The sequence below is a fragment of the Tripterygium wilfordii genome, chromosome 4, assembly GCF_013401445.1.
Source record: "Tripterygium wilfordii isolate XIE 37 chromosome 4, ASM1340144v1, whole genome shotgun sequence".
NCBI classification, from domain to species: Eukaryota; Viridiplantae; Streptophyta; class Magnoliopsida; order Celastrales; family Celastraceae; genus Tripterygium; species Tripterygium wilfordii.
This window is the reverse complement of record NC_052235.1, coordinates 14,853,489-14,870,950: the sequence shown is the minus strand read 5'-3', so window position 1 is coordinate 14,870,950 and position 17,462 is coordinate 14,853,489. Positions and strand designations below refer to the sequence as shown.

At 36.8% G+C, this 17,462-nt stretch overlaps 2 protein-coding genes and 1 long non-coding RNA gene across 4 annotated transcripts; 1 reads left to right on the top strand and 2 right to left on the bottom strand.

Moving 5' to 3' along the window:
- Window positions 1–1,778: 1,778 nt before the first annotated feature.
- Window positions 1,779–2,258, bottom strand: LOC119996186. Its single transcript, XR_005467805.1, has 3 exons — window positions 2,163–2,258; window positions 1,967–2,032; window positions 1,779–1,877 (listed from the first exon to the last, which is right to left on the bottom strand). It is a non-coding gene; the product is annotated as an uncharacterized LOC119996186 (long non-coding RNA).
- Window positions 2,259–2,390: 132 nt separating this feature from the next.
- LOC119997020 (protein FAR1-RELATED SEQUENCE 5-like) lies at window positions 2,391–3,260 on the bottom strand. Its single transcript, XM_038843791.1, has 3 exons — window positions 3,147–3,260; window positions 2,491–2,923; window positions 2,391–2,401 (listed from the first exon to the last, which is right to left on the bottom strand). Exons 1-3 carry the CDS (start codon window positions 3,243–3,245, stop codon window positions 2,391–2,393), a joined length of 543 nt encoding a protein of 180 aa, XP_038699719.1. The 5' UTR covers window positions 3,246–3,260.
- Window positions 3,261–11,170: 7,910 nt separating this feature from the next.
- On the top strand, window positions 11,171–17,297 carry LOC119997998 (notchless protein homolog). 2 transcript variants are annotated; one of them, XM_038845260.1, is made up of 13 exons: window positions 11,172–11,548; window positions 11,828–11,909; window positions 12,058–12,147; window positions 12,700–12,825; window positions 13,293–13,420; window positions 13,583–13,782; window positions 14,280–14,343; window positions 14,829–14,939; window positions 15,501–15,638; window positions 15,736–15,878; window positions 15,969–16,023; window positions 16,574–16,630; window positions 16,726–17,297. In XM_038845260.1, the coding sequence occupies exons 1-13, from the start codon at window positions 11,399–11,401 to the stop codon at window positions 16,807–16,809; spliced, it is 1,428 nt and encodes a 475-aa protein (XP_038701188.1). In that variant the 5' UTR covers window positions 11,172–11,398; the 3' UTR covers window positions 16,810–17,297. The 2 variants fall into 2 exon arrangements, with proteins under 2 accessions (XP_038701189.1, XP_038701188.1); XM_038845261.1 differs by lacking the exon at window positions 15,969–16,023 and having other exon boundaries at window positions 11,171–11,548.
- Window positions 17,298–17,462: the final 165 nt, after the last annotated feature.

Below are 17,462 nucleotides of genomic sequence, written 5' to 3'. Positions count from 1 at the left end.
GGTTCGTACTCTGATTGAAGGGCTGCAAAGGCTGCTTTTTTTCGCCTATGGAGGCTTTAGTTGTATTGCCCTCACTTGTTGTCTTTATTCTCTTTAAGTTTGGGTGTTAATGGTGCGTTCTGGAGCTGTTCAAAATTGTTTTTAGGTTGCCCCAGGGGTCTCACTTTCTTATGGGCTTCTCGATTGTAGCTATGTGCTTTGGGTCTTCTTAATCTGGCAGGTCTTTTGTTCTGTCATTGGGTTATCTGTTTGGGGCGGGTCATGTTCTTCTATCTCCAGCTGCTTCCTTTTTGGTTTACAGTTAGATTGATCGGGATCGGGATCGGGATCGGGTTCGGGTTCGGGTTGATGTATATTATCTTCTTTTAGATTTTATCTTTGGTTGGTGGATTGTATTCTATTCTTCTGCTGCATAAAATTCTCTCAGATGGATTGGGGGGAGAACTGCTGCATAAAACACCGATTATTAGACCTGTTAAGTTTTTAACCGTCAGATCATAAAAAATAAAATAAAAATAAATACTTCATTAGGACCAAATCCGATTGGGGAATGTGAACACAGGGAGTGCTTGCTTTTCCAATCTCGTAGTAGTAAGTCGCCTAATACTGACAAAAACCTTAAATGGAACGGGATGGGGGGTTGGAATTGGAATTTTGAAATTATGTGGAATTTTTTAAATCATGACCATTCATCAGATCTAATGGCTGAGCTTTAACCAATTTTTATTAAATTAAAATCACAAGCCTTTTCTCTCAAAACTCAGGTCTATCATTTTTTCCCAAATTCCAAATTTGTTCTCCATTTCAACGAGAGAACTCCTCTTATCAACAAGTATAGGGACACATGACAATCGGTGACCATTCTCACCAGCGAAACCTACAACAAAGGTCACGGCGACGGACGCAACACAATCGGAGACCATTCTCACCGGCGAAGGCTACGACGATCACTGTCATGAGTAGCATAGCGCGACCCACTCTCAAGAACACAACCGTTTTGCTCCTTCAAAAATCTACAGATTTGTCGAGTCTCGAAGCTGGGAGAGAGAAGGAAAGCGAGTGTGGAAGGATGGGAGCTTGTGGTTCGAGATTGAAGGAGTTATTTGGCGTTTTCAATTTTTCTAGGGTTTTTCTGATTTGGGGAAATTTTTGATAATTGTTTAGCTAAGGTCAAAATTGGTTAGGGATCAACGTGGTTTTTGGAGGACGGACTTGATTCCTAGTCCTACTGTGAACTGTGAAAGATAATTTCATGTGTATGGTTTGAGGCACAATGGCAGGATACTCTGCATATAGGCACAATGGCAGTATACTCTGCATATAGGCACAACTGCAATTTGGCTAAATGTGTACTATTTTCTATGTATAGTTTAGGTACAATGACAGAGGCTTCAAGTTTTGTACATGTTAAGTTTTTGCACATAACTGACAAGTATAATCTCTTGAAGAGTCTAACTTTTGACACATACAATGGAATAAGCAAACTCTTCATCATTGCAGGAACAAGTCTTCCATCACAAAAGGCAATCTATTTCATATGTTCAGGAACATCCATTTCAGGCACACACAAAACTGAGAAGTCTATGTTCAGGCACATCCATTTCATATGTTTAAATGGTTCAATGGAATAAGCAAACACTTAATCTTTAGAGTAACTAGTCTTGAGAACAAAAGAAAATCTATTTCAATAGTCAATCAGTACTGCATCCATGATTGCATTTTCAAAATCCTTGCATCTTCAACACCCAAGTGCCCAAGCCTCCTAAATTAGTTCCTTCTTTTTATCTGTACTGAAAAGTTCCAAAATTCATCCTTTGCATACTTTGTTGATTGATAGTATAACCTGGATGAGGTTGCTCCATTATATGTAATTGCCCCTAATATTGTCAATAATGAAAGAAAAATAGCTGGATGTTAGATTATGATATAATAATGAAAGAACAAAAAATATACAAATTAATAATACCAATCCTTGCACATTTCTTTGGGGATTATAACCATAAAATGCTACACCATTTGAGCTTGGAGTATCCTGTGACAAAATACGATAGAAACTGTATGACATGATGATGTTTCATCTTGATATCAGAAAGCAATGTTATATTAGTATAACTTTTTACATAAGCCATCAAGCAGAATAACTAGTCAACTTGTTTTCATACCACTCTTTGAACATGCTAATCAAATATCACTCCTTGTGCATTTTGTTGAGGATTAGAAGCATAAAGAGATGGCATATTGGGGTTCAGATTTTCCTACAATTAAAAACCAAGTTCACCTTATCAGTAATAGGATACAAATTCAGGAAATAAAAATGAACAAATCAAATAAGTTGTACCAATCCTCCAACATCCCGAGGAGTACAACTAGAACTAGCCACTTGAGTTGAGCTACGAGGATCCTAGCACAACAAAAACCAATATTAGTTTACTACACACAGACAAGAGAGCTTCAAAAAATATTGTCAAGTATAAAATTTAATTAGATCACCTGAGCAGCTTGACGTGTAAAAGACTTTTTCTTCGTAGCTTTTCGCCTTGCGTTCAACTCCATAAAACCTCTTGGTTTGTGGAAGGTGAAGTTGATGAGTATGTTCAGCGACAAAATCATATACTACATACTTACCACTTTCTCGTTTCAATCGAACAAGTAGCCTTGCATGACAATTCGTTCTTGTCTCATCTCTATGGCTGTTATGAACCCTGCGTTTGTCTTCTAAACGGACACCATGTTTAGAACATACGAATCCCCTTGTTGTAACCTTTTCATCTAACTTGCTTCTATTTAAAAAACTCTTTCTTGTCGAGAATCCAACTTGTTTTCCATAATGGCACCAATGCTCCCAAGCCTCATCAAGTGTATCAAATTCCATGTCCATGTAAGGTGTCCAATCTTTCTCACTATCGACCATCATGTTCACAACCTGTAATATCATTAAGAAAACCACAAACCACTAAAAAATTGGATTTTCAATAATAATATGAAATATGGAAAGGGGAACGAAAGCAAAGGGGGATCTTGCACACTATATTACAATAAACTACACATAAATGAACCATTATATACTATTTTGCTTCAGAGCATACAAAACAGGGGAGTATTTGCAACTAAGTTTCACAAAGTTCAAAAGGCAATTTGAAAATGACCTGAGAGTGGTCTTCCATGTAAGGATTCACTTGGGTCGTCGCCGTTCGTGGGTCGTCGTCGTCGTTCGTGGTCGCCGTTCGTGGGTCGTCGCTCGTCATCCACGATTGCCCCGATGCTTCATAATCAATTAGGAGGGAGTGGAAGAATTTTGGGAGAAAATGGCGTCGTAGGTATGATATTTGATAAAATAAATAATTTAATAAAAATTGGTTAAAGCTTAGCCTTTTTTTTTTTTTTTTTTTTTTTGTCAGGCACATACAGAACTAACCAAAAGAAGAAAAGAGACCAAAACAGTGGTCAGGAGGGTCATGTTTGGTATCTAACCATAACTGCAACCTCGGGAGAAAATGACTGGGAATGCTGCCGGAGAGATTCCTAGCCGCAGCCCATTTGGCGAGACCATCCGCCCAAGTGTTTTGACGCCTGCTAACCTTTGTGATACTCCAATGCGAAATCTCCTGCAAACTACACCTGATATCATCAACTAAATTTTCAATCGCCCAATGTGAAACCAACGGAGGCTTCACTATCGCATTTATCACAATCAAAGCATCACCCTCAAAATGAACATCTCGAAACTGAAACTTCAAACAATCAAGAACACCCAACCGGAGAGCCAAAGCCTCTCCCACCACAGGATCCACAAACGGACCAGAACAGACAGAGGCAAATAACACTTCACCTGAGGAAGAGCGGGCTAAGGCAGCTGCTGAAGTATTATTCATCCCCCTAAAACTCCCATAGAATTTTGGGAGAAAATGGCGTCGTAGGTATGATATTTGATAAAATAAATAATTTAATAAAAATTGGTTAAAGCTTAGCCATTATATCTGATGAATGGTCATGATTTAAAAAATTCCACCTAATTTCACAATTCCAATTCCAGCTCCCCCATCCCAAATGGAACTTAATTTGGTGCACACTACAGAGCATGTTTGAATGGTATGCTAAATTTTACTTGATTATCTTGCTAAATGCTTTTGAATGTTCATTCTGTAAAGTATTTGATATCCTAATTATTTGATCGGTTCTTCCAATTTTCCATATATGTCTGATATTTTTCTAATATATATGGCTATTGAATTAGTAGTGTCAGCCATGGGTTTTGTATGGTCAATTCAGAAAGACAAAAAGAAAAGGTGAATCGGGTCATGAACTTTTTGACGGGAAAACTCTTCGTTGTGGTGTTTGTTCATGTGTATGTTCTTCGGTGTTGACAAGCTTAAATTCCAAGAACATGGTGCTTGCTTCTTCTTTTTCACTGTTTTCTTCTCTTTCTTTTTTATCATAGAGTTGCAGTGGATAATGTTGTTCATGTCGTAGTTTATTGGTTATATGATAATTTTCTAACTGGAGTCTCCATCTTGCTTCATAAACTTTTGTTCTAATCCTAAAAACATTGAAGAAAAGGCTTATTGTAGTTGACCTTGCGGTGCTGATTATTTCAGATTTGGAATTCCTTTGAATATTAACGAACACTCATTTTATAATATTAGACAAGAAAGTCAATTGGTTCAATTAATTAGTAAATCCAAGCTCATAATATGGGATAAAATCCCTATAACTAACAAATATCCATTTGAAGTTTTGGACAAGACTTCGAGGGATGTTCTTAGGTTTACAAATCGTAAAAATTTTCAACAACCTTTTGGAGCTAGGTAAAGTTGTGCTTTTAGTGGGTAACTCCAGATAGATTTTGTCTATTGTACCAAAGGGTACAATTGATACAATAGACAAGACAAGGTACAATTGGTACAATAGACAAGACAAGACATCGTATTCGTAAAGATAAATTCTTCATAATTATTAAATTTTATTATATCTTATTCTCTTCCAAACCATGAATTAAATTGAAGATTGGTGTTCCAGTTATGTTGCTTATAAATATTGATAAAAAATTTAGTTTATTCAATGGAACCATATTTATAGTAATACAATTATGAAAACACGTTATAGAGGCCGGTTAAGATTATTTTAGAGAGTAAGGTGAAGTAGACATCTATTATATCTAACCAAAATTTGAAAATTTTGTGGACTAGTTTGACTAAAGATCACCTATGATCTCACCCCTTGAAGTTGATTCTCTGCCTTCATGGAAATTAAGGCAAGAAAGAATATTAATTAGCACACATAATAAAACAAAAAAGGGAGAGGGACAATCTACTTGAACTTTATTAGCTAAGCCAGCCACACTAATTAAGGGACTTTGATCACCATAGGAGGTTCTTTGTGATCACCATAAAAGACTTTTGTTCAATTTGAAGGTGTTAAATGGGCCGGAGCCTTCGGCCCGGCATTACCCTTTGACCAAAGTCAATGGGCAGTGTTAGTCCCGGCCCTATAGGTGGATCACGGGCTGGCCCACATGAGTCCATGACACTTCTAATCTCATTGTCCAACTCCTTTCAGATGCAGTGACCGTGGGCTGGATTAAGGCGTCAAAAGCTACTAATTAAAGCCCCAAAACTAGAGTTAAATAGCCGTCACTCTCACAAATGCAACGGTCTTGACCATGTCGGCCGTACAAATCCAACATCCAACGGTCTTAGTTTGCTTGAAATGCTGGTAGCTGGTAGGTACTGCTTTTGCTGGTAGCATATATGGTGTTAAAATTATTGTTTAAATTATGTGTAGAGGTATTATACATTTAAGTTATAACAAATTGTAATAAATTAACATAAATAGAAAATAATTTATAATAATAATAAAAACATCAACCAAAATGTTGTCGTTTTGTTCCTTCTCCCACATGCTTGCTACTTCTCTCCTCCTCTGTAATTTCCTTTTTAAGAGACCGTTTATTATTTATTCATGTCCTTATCATTGTATATGTTCGAATTTACAATCGTTGAGTAGACAGTACAATGATGTTCGAATCTATAATCGTTGAGTAGACAATAAAATTTATTGTGGGGCACTTACAGTTCTGAGAAACAAAGAAAGATTGAAGATAAAAAAACCTTGGACACTGACGGAGTGCTTGTCAAAGAAACTCCGACGATCAAATTATAATTCGAAAGTAGATCTGACAAGGTAAATATATAAGATGCAAGATGGTAGGTAAAATGCAGAGAGCTTGGTTGAAAGTACTTTTGACAAGAGAGGATGGAGAGTGCTTAGACTGTTTTAGTGAGTAAGGTTCATCATACTCTCGTAAGATGCATGGGAGAGCAAAATATTTCGTTTATTTCTTGACAACAGCATACATCAGATTATATTGGTTTATATACAAACATATCAATCCTAATATGAAGCCCTAATTTACATATACGGTAACATCCCCTCAAAGACTTTTGCACACAAAGTACATTAAGGTCATGTTTTTGTCAGATTTCAAGGAGGTATGGTTTTGGTTGCTTAAAAACTGTTCTATTCTTGGTTTATTCATGAAAAAAAAAAATGAAGAGATAAGATATAGTAGATATGTTGTATGAATCACCCCTTGTTTTTATGTGATAATTCTTGGCGTGGTCATTGTCCATTAAGAGGAAGGATGAAGATCAACGAGAACTGATTCGATTGATAATCAATTGAATTATGTATATGTTTGTTTAAGGTTCGGTTTCAATGGAAAATAAATTTCTCAAAAGTCTCGATGTATTTGGAAAAAAAAATGGAAGAAAAATGCATGTACGAGATTTTCGACTTTTGCGTTGCACGATAGTCGAAGTCAAAAAGCATGAAATTATAGTCCGTGGCCCTAGGCAATTGCGCACATGGTTCCCACTGCGGCCAGGTTAAGCGTGACGTCAACCCTTGCATCACTTTTAATTACTTTAATAAGCCGTAACTTATGCTTCACGAACTATAATTTGATTACTAAAAATAATGAATTATGGATTATTCCTTCAAAATCAATGATTTCTGAATTAAAAATAATGAACTCTGAAAGTCTCACTTCCTCTCTGTTAAAGTTTTTCCTTAATTTAAGTACTAAAACCAGAAAGAACAAAGTCGGGCACCTAATGTATTCATGAGAATTGATAAACCTAAAGTGGACAATATTTTTAAGTACTAAAACCAGAAAGAACAAAGTCGGGCACCTAATGTATTCATGAGAATTGATAAACCTAAAGTGGACAATATTGGTGATGTGAGTGAGCTGGAGTTTTTCAAATCCATGTGTTTTTTAAGGAGTTTTTATCATGAGGTTAAAAATTAATAGTTGTATTTCAACAAAGATAATCTAAAAAAAAAGAACTTAGGAAAAAAAGTAAAAAACCTATCAACTTACAAAAATATCCTCCCTCCTTATTCTTATTTATTTATTCTTCTTCCTCCTCCTTCTTCCTTGCGCCATCATATCGAAAGTTTGTCGTCCGACCATCATTTTCGACGAACGAACTACAGAAATGAAGCTCTAGGTCAATCCGATCAAAGCCCAGCCATCACCCACAGTCGATTATCACTTGAGTCGCCAGAAAAACTTCTTGAAATCACAGTCACTATTTGAAAAAGAGCTAGATCCAGCCAATATGACCAACGCCGATGACAATCAACACCTCCAATCAACTCCACGGACCAAGGCGCATCACCTTTAAGGTTTTATTGCTTTTTCGAATTCTTTTTTTCTTCTGAAATCATATATGAATCTGCAGATATTATATCCGTTCTGATATATTATCTGTTTTGGAACTTCAAATAGATAACATTTTGACAAGACATATAACATTATGAAAGATATCAAATTAATCGAAACAAAAAACATATCACCTGCAGTCTATAGATCCCAAATCAGAACAAAAAACCACGAAAACCACTACAGAAAATGTTGAAAATAATGATGTGATGATAGATCAAATGAAAACAACAAGATTCATAGGTCCCGTGATGAGTATGAGTAAATCTAATTTGAATACAATAAAAAAGGGAATGAAAAATCGCTAAAAAAATATCATAGAATTCTCGAATAAGCCATGAGGGATATAGACGAAGCTTCCAATGGCAAAGCGAAGCTTCCGACGGAGGTCAGAGATGAATCATGTACAGAAGATATGTGTCATGTTTGAGGATGAAGATGAGAGTATTTTAGACAATAAAATCATATATTTTATTTTTTTTATCATTTTTAAAATATTAATTCAAACTATATGAATTTTATGAAATAAGATTTTTAACAATACCCTTCTCAAAACAAAACTTTTGGATAAAGAGGTTGATCTTTATTTTGTCCTTTTTAATGTAAATGATTGCGATGACAATTTGTGGGCCTTTTATCACTGCAGGCCCTCATTCACAAATCTAACGTTCTTGACCATGTCGGCCGCACAAATCCAACATCCGACGGTCTTAGTTTGCTAGAAATTTTAAATATGCTTTTTCATAGACTGGTAGTATCAAGTTTTCATATGCTCCAAGTGAAGCAAACTCATCAATTTCAACCGGTGACGTAGCGCATGTTGAATTTCAGTACTCTTCAATAACGTGTTAAAGCTCAAGCATTGACGTATTTTACGGGCTTACCTTTTACAGCCAGGCTCAGGTGCGGACTGCGGACGACACGTATGCAAAATAATGGATGGGCCCACTATATATATATATATTACACACACAGCAGCAGCCAGCCAGACTCAGTTGCGGCCGACAGTATGCTTTCTGATAAACAGTGGGGTCCGTTCCAGTGGGCCCCACTCAGAATACACTTTCTCCGTTTGATTCGTAGACACTCAGAGCCTCTTCATATATATTATCCAAAAACATCTCATAAATCCTTGTGTAGTAATAATGGCAATCATACTCTCAAAACTGCTTACCAAGACTGACATTGAGAAAAGGCTGTCAGTTCCTACCAGCACCCTCAAATCTTTGCCGTCATTTGGAGTTGGTCGCCGAGCAGTGGATTTCAACGCCATGGATAGAGCTGGGCGTCTATGGAGGTTTGGTTGCTCAGTTCGCAAGAAGGGCCACCCAAAACCAGTTCTTTCAAAGGGTTGGCTTGCTTTTGTTGCACACAACAAGCTTCAAATTGGTGACAAAGTCAAGTTTTGTCAGGAGATTGACTCAGTCAATGGAAGATTACAATACAAGATTGAAGCAAAGAAAGCAGTGAAGATTTTTGGAGGTGTCTTTGGTTATGCTCCCGTTAGTGGCCACAAGCGATCCTCCAACTTTTACAAATTCATGTAACCAGTTTTCGACAATGGGAGGTAGCTGGCTTGATTTAAATAAATTAAGTTAATTGTTAGGGTTTTGGGTCTTCGTTCAGTATGAGGGTTGGGTTTTACGGCTTGATCAATACTTGTGTAGTTGTGTTTTTCTTTTTTCCCGATGGGACCTATAACCACTACTCATTTTAGATTCATACTAGGTAAAACCATCGGGTTTGTATACTAAGCCACAAACTAATGTCAGGTAAACCTATAGAAAATCTATATGTGGGCTCATGACTTCGAAGAGGATCAAACCATGATGGTCAGGGGCGGAGCTACAGAGGGACCAGGGGGGGCCAGGCCCCCCCTGAATTTTGACAAAAAAATTAGTACATATACCTATTAGTTGATATGTATTACATATACGGCTTGCAAGCTTGATGGTGTGCATTTTGGCAGGGCTTTTCCTTGTCCCCAGTTCGAACCAGCGTGCTACAATCATTAAATTTTTATTTTTTATTTTTTTTCTTATTATTATTCTGCATATTTCTCTGATTTAATATTGGTTTTAAGGATGGTAAAAAAATTGATAAAGGAAGCATAATTGGTATTGTTCCTTATTCAATAATTAACAAATATTATTTCTTATTCAATTTATTCATCTAAAAATTAAATCGAATCATCTTTATTTACTTTATTTAATTTCAACTCTTTGTAATATTTCATCTATTATGCATAATGAAACAAACCTTATTGATCATATATTCAATTAAAATGATTATAATCTAACAAAGTTATATTTATTGTACTAAATTCTAACAATAAAAATAAATAGCTCAAAAAACATTTTCGGGGGCGTTGCCCCCGAACCCCCACAAACCTTCAGGCCTCCCTTCACGTGAAATCCTGGCTTCGCCCCTGATGATGATAGGAGAATATGACTAACATGCACTTTACCATCCATCTAAAACCATCATTCACCAATATCATGTGTTTGTCTGTTGATGCCAAGACGAGAAAGATTGTTGAGAATGAAAGAAAAGGAGAAGTTGCATATTAGATAAGGCCATAAAAATACTGAGAATGAATAAATATTCTACATGCCCCTTTTCACCAAGTCAAAAATTTCGGTCTCAATTTCTTCTGCCGTGTTAAAAGAAGAATACTTATCTAAACCCAAGTCATCTCAACAGTCAACATGGTGTCTACTTATAAAACATCTTCCTACCAATTTGATGAATCAAGAGGATGTTTTCATATACATATAATCAGGGGCGGAGCTACCCGAATTTTTTTAGAGGCTATTTACAACATTATACATATTTAATTGACAGCGCAATTACTGAGATTAGCTTCTTTTTTTTGATAAAGAATTACTGAGATTAACTAATTAAGCATTTAAACTTATAGAGAGATGAGAGTCTTAAGACGAACTTACTTACGGAGCAACATGAACACAATTACACACTTGCATAATTGTATCGCGAAGGAGAGTACTAGACGAAGCAGTTCGTCAATCAACCAAATAGAGGATGTGCTCGCACAAGAAGACAGTGAAGACTGAGAGAGCTTTAAATATTTAAGTATGAGCCTGTATATAAAGTGTGTTCTTTTAAGTGATTTAGTGTATATCTGGGAATAGACATGTATATAAATCTATATAAGTATTTTATTTTTATCAACGAGATGTGACTTGGTTTGGCAATCGACTATGTTTGTTAGACACGTGTCTAAAGTTCGATTCTAATGCTCAAATGGTAAAAAAAAAAAGTATATGTTTTTTTGTAAATGATATGATATTCCTAGAGGATTGGTAAATGACAGTTTTATCGGAAGTCAGTCTCGGCTTTCATATGGATAAAAAGGTGTTTTCAATTAGGGTTGTAGCCTTTCGGATTTAACAAGGATAGAAAGGTCATTTCCGTCTACAGTTGGAGCTAAAACGAGCTTCCCTCCCTATTCCTAAACCCAGGTCGACTCCTCGCAGCGAAACAGGCTAAGGTTTATCTCGGCCAACGGCGATTATTGACCCCATCTGAATCGATTTTGGAAGACTAATTTCTTTCTTCTTATTCTCTCCAATGAATTGAACTCGATTCGGCAGGTGCAGTTCTGTTGTTGTTTTTGGGTTACCTGGTGTCTTCGATTTTGAAGCAGAAAACATGGAGATTGAAATTGAGGAAGAGACGGTAAACAATGTCCTTTGTCAATTGGCCGATCCAGAAGGGTCTTCTTTGGGGGCGCCCATGTATCTGCCACAGAACGTTGGTCCTCAACAGCTTCAACAGCTTGTGAATAACCTTCTCAACAATGTAAACTCCACTTTTTAGTAAATATTTATATCTTTCACTGAAATTGTATATGCTTAATTCTGCTCCATATGGTTTAATAGACTCTCTGGAAGTTGGGGAATAAAAGATTAGATTTTTACTCTAATTGCTTATTTGCGGGGTTTCAGTGAACCAAAATTTTGCTGCTAGGATTTTGGCAGCATATTTCTTCAAGCTAGTAGAAGGCAAAATTAAATGGTTATCATGAATGGTTTGAGTATTCTTGCTTCTATTGAAAGGGTGATTTTGGATTTTGTTCAGGAGGAGAAGCTGCCATATGCTTTCTATATATCAAATCAAGAGCTTGTTGTACCGCTTGAAACTTACTTACAGAAACACAAAGGTTAGTTAAAGTACAAAGAAGGCTTTAGTGAAAAATACCAGCCCCCACTATTGGTTGTCTGCCAAATTTGTTCGAGCATAGCATTCTATACGTTGGTTTCGGGGACTTTGCATTTATGTCATGCCTTTTGTGCTCGAGAAAATTTCAGTTTCCGTGGAGAAGGTACTGCAGATAGTTTATCAACCTCAAGCTGTATTCCGTATTCGTCCAGTCAATCGCTGTTCAGCAACAATTGCTGGTATGACACATTAACTTCCGTCCAGACATATTCTGCACTACATAGCTTTGAATGATATGAAATTCTTGGACTTTGTTATATCTTACTTACTTGATATATTCAACATCAATCGGTGCAGGGATATTACTTGTGTACTGGATTTTCTTGTGCTTTCAGATGTTTTACTCTATGAATGGACCACTGCTGTTACTTTATTTGTTTAGTGTGGTTGGAAAGAAACAATAGATTTTTTCAGTGAGAATTAAACTGAGTTAGAAAGTTTATAGATTTTTTTGAATGGAAAAAGAATTTGAGTTTATAGATCGCTAACACTCTATGACCAAGTTTTGGTTTGAAGACAATACAGCAATGTTCTTCAAGTTTTCAGGGTTGATTTAACCCAACTCATTGTTGTTTTATGTTTACCTTTTACTGTGTTGCATTTCCTTTGCCCTGTAATTTACTTGTTTGGGTTGCATCGACTTAGTGCCCCTTGATAAAATATTTTTCTTCTGCATTCAAAATAAAAATTGTGGATCCCTTTTAATCCCTCTCATGCTTTTTTTACTGCAGGTCACACAGAAGCAGTCCTTTCAGTTGCTTTTAGTCCTGACGGGCGACAGTTGGCTAGTGGTTCTGGCGATACCACCGTGCGAATATGGGATCTCAATACCCAGACACCGATGTATACATGTATAGGTTGCGAATTTTAGTCTCATCTCTTACTTTTACTGTATATGACAAACCATTTAGTAAAAACACCCAGAAATGGGAGTGGGGGCATGGTCAATTGACAACTAGATTCTCCGTATTATAACATAAGGAGGGATTTCTTTGGATTAAACAATTGACTATGCTTATGGTCATTTTGGGATGCTGTATATTTTGACCATTTGTGGCATCGTGGTAAAGTTGCTTCACCTTGACTTGGAGTACACAGTTAAATCCTGGCAACAACCTCCCAATACGTAGGATTAGCGCGATGCACATCTTGCCCTTCCTTTACCACGCCTCCAATGCAGTCGGAGCCTTTTACTTTACATGAGAGTTGTTTAACCTTTTCCTTTCCTTTTTTGGGGTATTGACATTTCAAAGAGTAGGACTTCCATCCAAGTTTAGTTCGACTGCATGCTTATAGTAATCGAAAACCTTCTCATGCGTTTCAGGACACAAGAATTGGGTTCTATGTATTGCATGGTCTCCAGATGGTAAGCATCTTGTTAGTGGAAGCAAGGCCGGAGAACTTCAGTGCTGGGATCCACAAACTGGGAAGCCATATGGCAATTCTCTTACTGTAAACTTCTTATGCTATAATGACTGATCATTGGGAAATTACTATCAGTTGTTGATTGGTTTTTTTTTTTTTTTTTTTTGTGATGGAATGCTGTTGTTGATACATGTACACTAATATGTAATGTACCGCATTTTTTTTTTCTTTCTATTTTTTCCTTTATAGGGCCACAAGAAATGGATTACTGGTATCTCTTGGGAACCTGTCCACCTCAATGCTCCCTGCCGCCGGTTTGTAAGCTCTAGCAAAGATGGTGATGCACGCATATGGGATATTTTGATGAGGAAATGTGTTATTTGTCTTAGCGGCCACACTCTTGCTGTGACTTGTGTGAAATGGGGCGGAGATGGAGTCATATATACAGGGTATCTTTCTGTGTCCCGAGTAATATATTTAACTTCTATATTCAAAATTCTGTCTTCCGTGTGTATTTTAGATCTATTCTGTGACGAGGGGAAGGTTTTTTTTTTTTGCTGTGGACCTTGTGGTTGGGCAGCGGGGGGAAGACCTGAGCTGATCTTATAACTGGGAAAAGGGGAAAAACGAGTACAATCTACTGAAATCATCGTTTGATTAAATGGAAGGGGATACCTAACCACATTGCTATGAAGTATCCCCTATATTAAACTGGTAGAAGTAATGGATTCTCAAAGCATCCCTATGTGATGGCCATTAGTTCTTGTGATTTGATGACCTGCAAACGCAATTTGCACTTGTAAACCTTCTCATTAAGATTATTGACTCTACAATTTCTTGCTACATAGCTCACCATTCGAGACTAAAAAGGTGCAGTATCTATTACTATTACTATAATGGACAAGAAGATGGGAAAATAGTAATCTCTTCCTCTTGATCATTGCAGTTCACAGGATTGTACCATAAAAATTTGGGAAACTACGCAAGGGAAGCTGATTCGCGAGTTGAAGGTAAGCTGTATGTACTGTTGAGAAATTTTTTTATTATGCCACATTGTATGTTCTAATCTTCTGATATCAAATTCATTTCTAACGGCGGTTCAGTGTGTTAGTGCTGAACTATGTAAATCTTTCTATTTTATTGTGGGGTTTTTAATTTTATTTTCTGCACCTTTCTATTTCTTTAGGTGCTTTAATTTTATAATAGTATCACTGAAACTGGGGAAATGCTCTCAAGAGCTCTTCCCATACCTGTGAGGTTCTTATTGAAGCTATAAATGGGATAATTTGAAGTATTTGTAGTACATGGGGATTTTTCCTATGGAATATATTGTTGATGAACGTATTCAATATATCATGGATTGGATTTCTATTATACTTATTTGAAGTTTATGAATAATTTTGGCTTTCTCCTAATGCTTGTTGTGTGTGTGCTTTATATAGAACCTTTCACTTTCTTCATCCACTTCTCCTTTGACACTTGTTCTTCACTTTAGGGCCATGGACATTGGGTTAACTCTCTTGCATTGAGCACCGAATATGTTCTTCGCACAGGTGCTTTTGATCATACAGGCAAACAATATTCATCTCCAGAAGAAATGAAGAAGGTAAATGTTTATTGTTTAATTTGATTGTTACATAAGGTCATGCAATTCTGTTATCATTAGTTTATTCTTGGGTTGTCAAGTGTGAACTCTGTCAAGCATTAATTTTAATGTACCCGATAAGTGGATGCATTTACTTTCATGGAATAGTAATGCATATTTCAGAAAAATTGTGTAGTATTTGCATTAACCAAAAGGTAGTTATGCATGAAAGTTGGATACAACTGTTGATAAATGGGTCAATATCTAATTGTCTTTCACATGCTATTCAATTCAATGGATGGCATCCTAGTTTTTTCTCTCCTGATTCCGGAGACCCCTGGACTTATATAAGAGTCTTATAAAGTAGTCAAAAATCTTGTTTCCAATCACGAAAACTAGGCTTAGTTATTTTTATTGTATGGGGCTGTGTGGTAATGTTTCCGTGTGCTCCAACTTCGATCTCAAAAAGGCTTATTAAATTGAGTATCGTTATTTCCCATATTTGTTTAGGAGTACTTTTGAAACATGTCACTGTTTTATGCTCCTTTTTAGGGAACTAATAAACTATAATGGCAAATATAGGTTGCTCTAGAAAGGTATAACAAAATGAAAAGAAATGCCCCTGAAAGATTGGTTTCCGGATCTGATGATTTTACTATGTTCCTTTGGGAACCTGCCGTTAGCAAGCACCCCAAAACTCGCATGACAGGTCATCAACAGGTATGAATTATGATCAGTTTTTTTTTCTACGGAGAGCAAGCTGTGATTATTTATTTTCCTGGGAGTAAGCCTTAAACTGATTCTTTGTTGCCTACAGCTTGTGAACCATGTTTATTTCTCTCCTGATGGACTTTGGGTGGCTAGTGCTTCATTTGACAAGTCTGTGAAGTTATGGAGTGGTACAACAGGGAAATTTGTTGCGGCTTTTAGGGGCCATGTCGGGCCTGTTTATCAAATCAGGTTTGCAATCCATTGGAAGCTTCTTTATATGTGTTTGACTAGGTTGTATGGTGACACTGACAACTCATTATGTTGAATGTTTCTCTACAGCTGGTCTGCAGACAGTAGGCTTATTTTAAGTGGGAGCAAAGACTCCACGCTTAAGGTAACTTTTATTGAACTTGACGAATTGAGGGCTTTACAGGAAATCATTAAGAACATGCCATCAGTGCCCAGTTTTAATATACCATTAGAAGGACATTCAACATCTAGGCATTGCAGCGAAACCTATTCCCCCCTGCCCCCCGTCATTTGAGAAGAAAAGAATTGAAATATAGGAAGGAGATTATAAGTTTTTGCCTTGAAAATTTCTTCATATAGGGAATGCAAATAAAGTAATTTCTTTATCAAAATTCCCCTGATAAATATTCTTTGATGAGTCTGGTAGTGGTGATTTTTAACCAATTAGGGAATTAAAGTTGTGGTAATTGTATGTAGGAGACAATCTACCTGTAATCTATCCTCTAAGGAGATAAATCAGTAATTTTCCTTCATTTTAACTCATGAAACAGAGTAAGCTAGTGTCTTTAATCCAAGAGAATCACATGATCATTATTTCGGCCTTGGGGGGGGGGGGGGGGGGGGTGTTCTAATTTGATTGCTGTATTTTGCCTGGGTTGGTTATCTGCAGATTAAGACTTTATTTACTTTACTAGGTCTGGGATATTCGAACTCAGAAGTTGAAACAAGACCTACCTGGTCATGCGGATGAGGTAAGTTTCTTACTTTGAAATAGAGGCATTCACTTTTTCTTACTTCAACATTCTGGTGCCTTTAGTAGTTTTGTTTATATTTTATTGTTGGAAAGGTTTATGCTGTTGATTGGAGTCCAGATGGTGAGAAGGTAGCTTCTGGTGGAAAGGATAGAGTATTGAAGCTCTGGATGGGTTAAAATTATCCAAGAACAGAAACGTGCATTCTGGTAATGTCGTTTAAATGCCAAACGACGGAGGAAAGCTGCGTGGTTTGCTGTCATCAATTGGTAATCTCTGTTGTTAGTATAATGATATGATGCAAGCAAGTCACATTAGATGCGACATTAAAAGTACATCTGATGAACGACTCAGTTTGGTGGCAGAAGAATGATCCCAAATCCCGATTGTTGGAACTAGAGTTCGATAACAGGTGAATGGTCTTTGCTGTTGGGGGTTACGTTATTAATTTACTGCGGTGGGCAGTGCGCAGTCATGCGAAAGTAAAAGTTCGTTATGGCCTTCTATCATCTATGTTGATTCCATTCACTTGCTATTCAGAGACTCTAATTACTAAGCGTATAGGCTATATGCTTGATCCCTTATAAATTCTAAATGTATGACTCAATTTTGTTGCATTGTAGCCGAGTAATTTTGGGGTTGATGAACTCTCCCTTCTTTCTTTCTATTACCTGGATGACACTAGGAAGATCGTTAACGGTGACAGATCATTTTAAGACTTGGACTAGCCAAGTCGACTCTCGGTTGATGTTGTTTTCTTTTTCATTCCTCCTTTTTTCTTTATTTTGACGAGAAGACGACGCAGGAAAGCAATATTCATCTCTGGTAATTC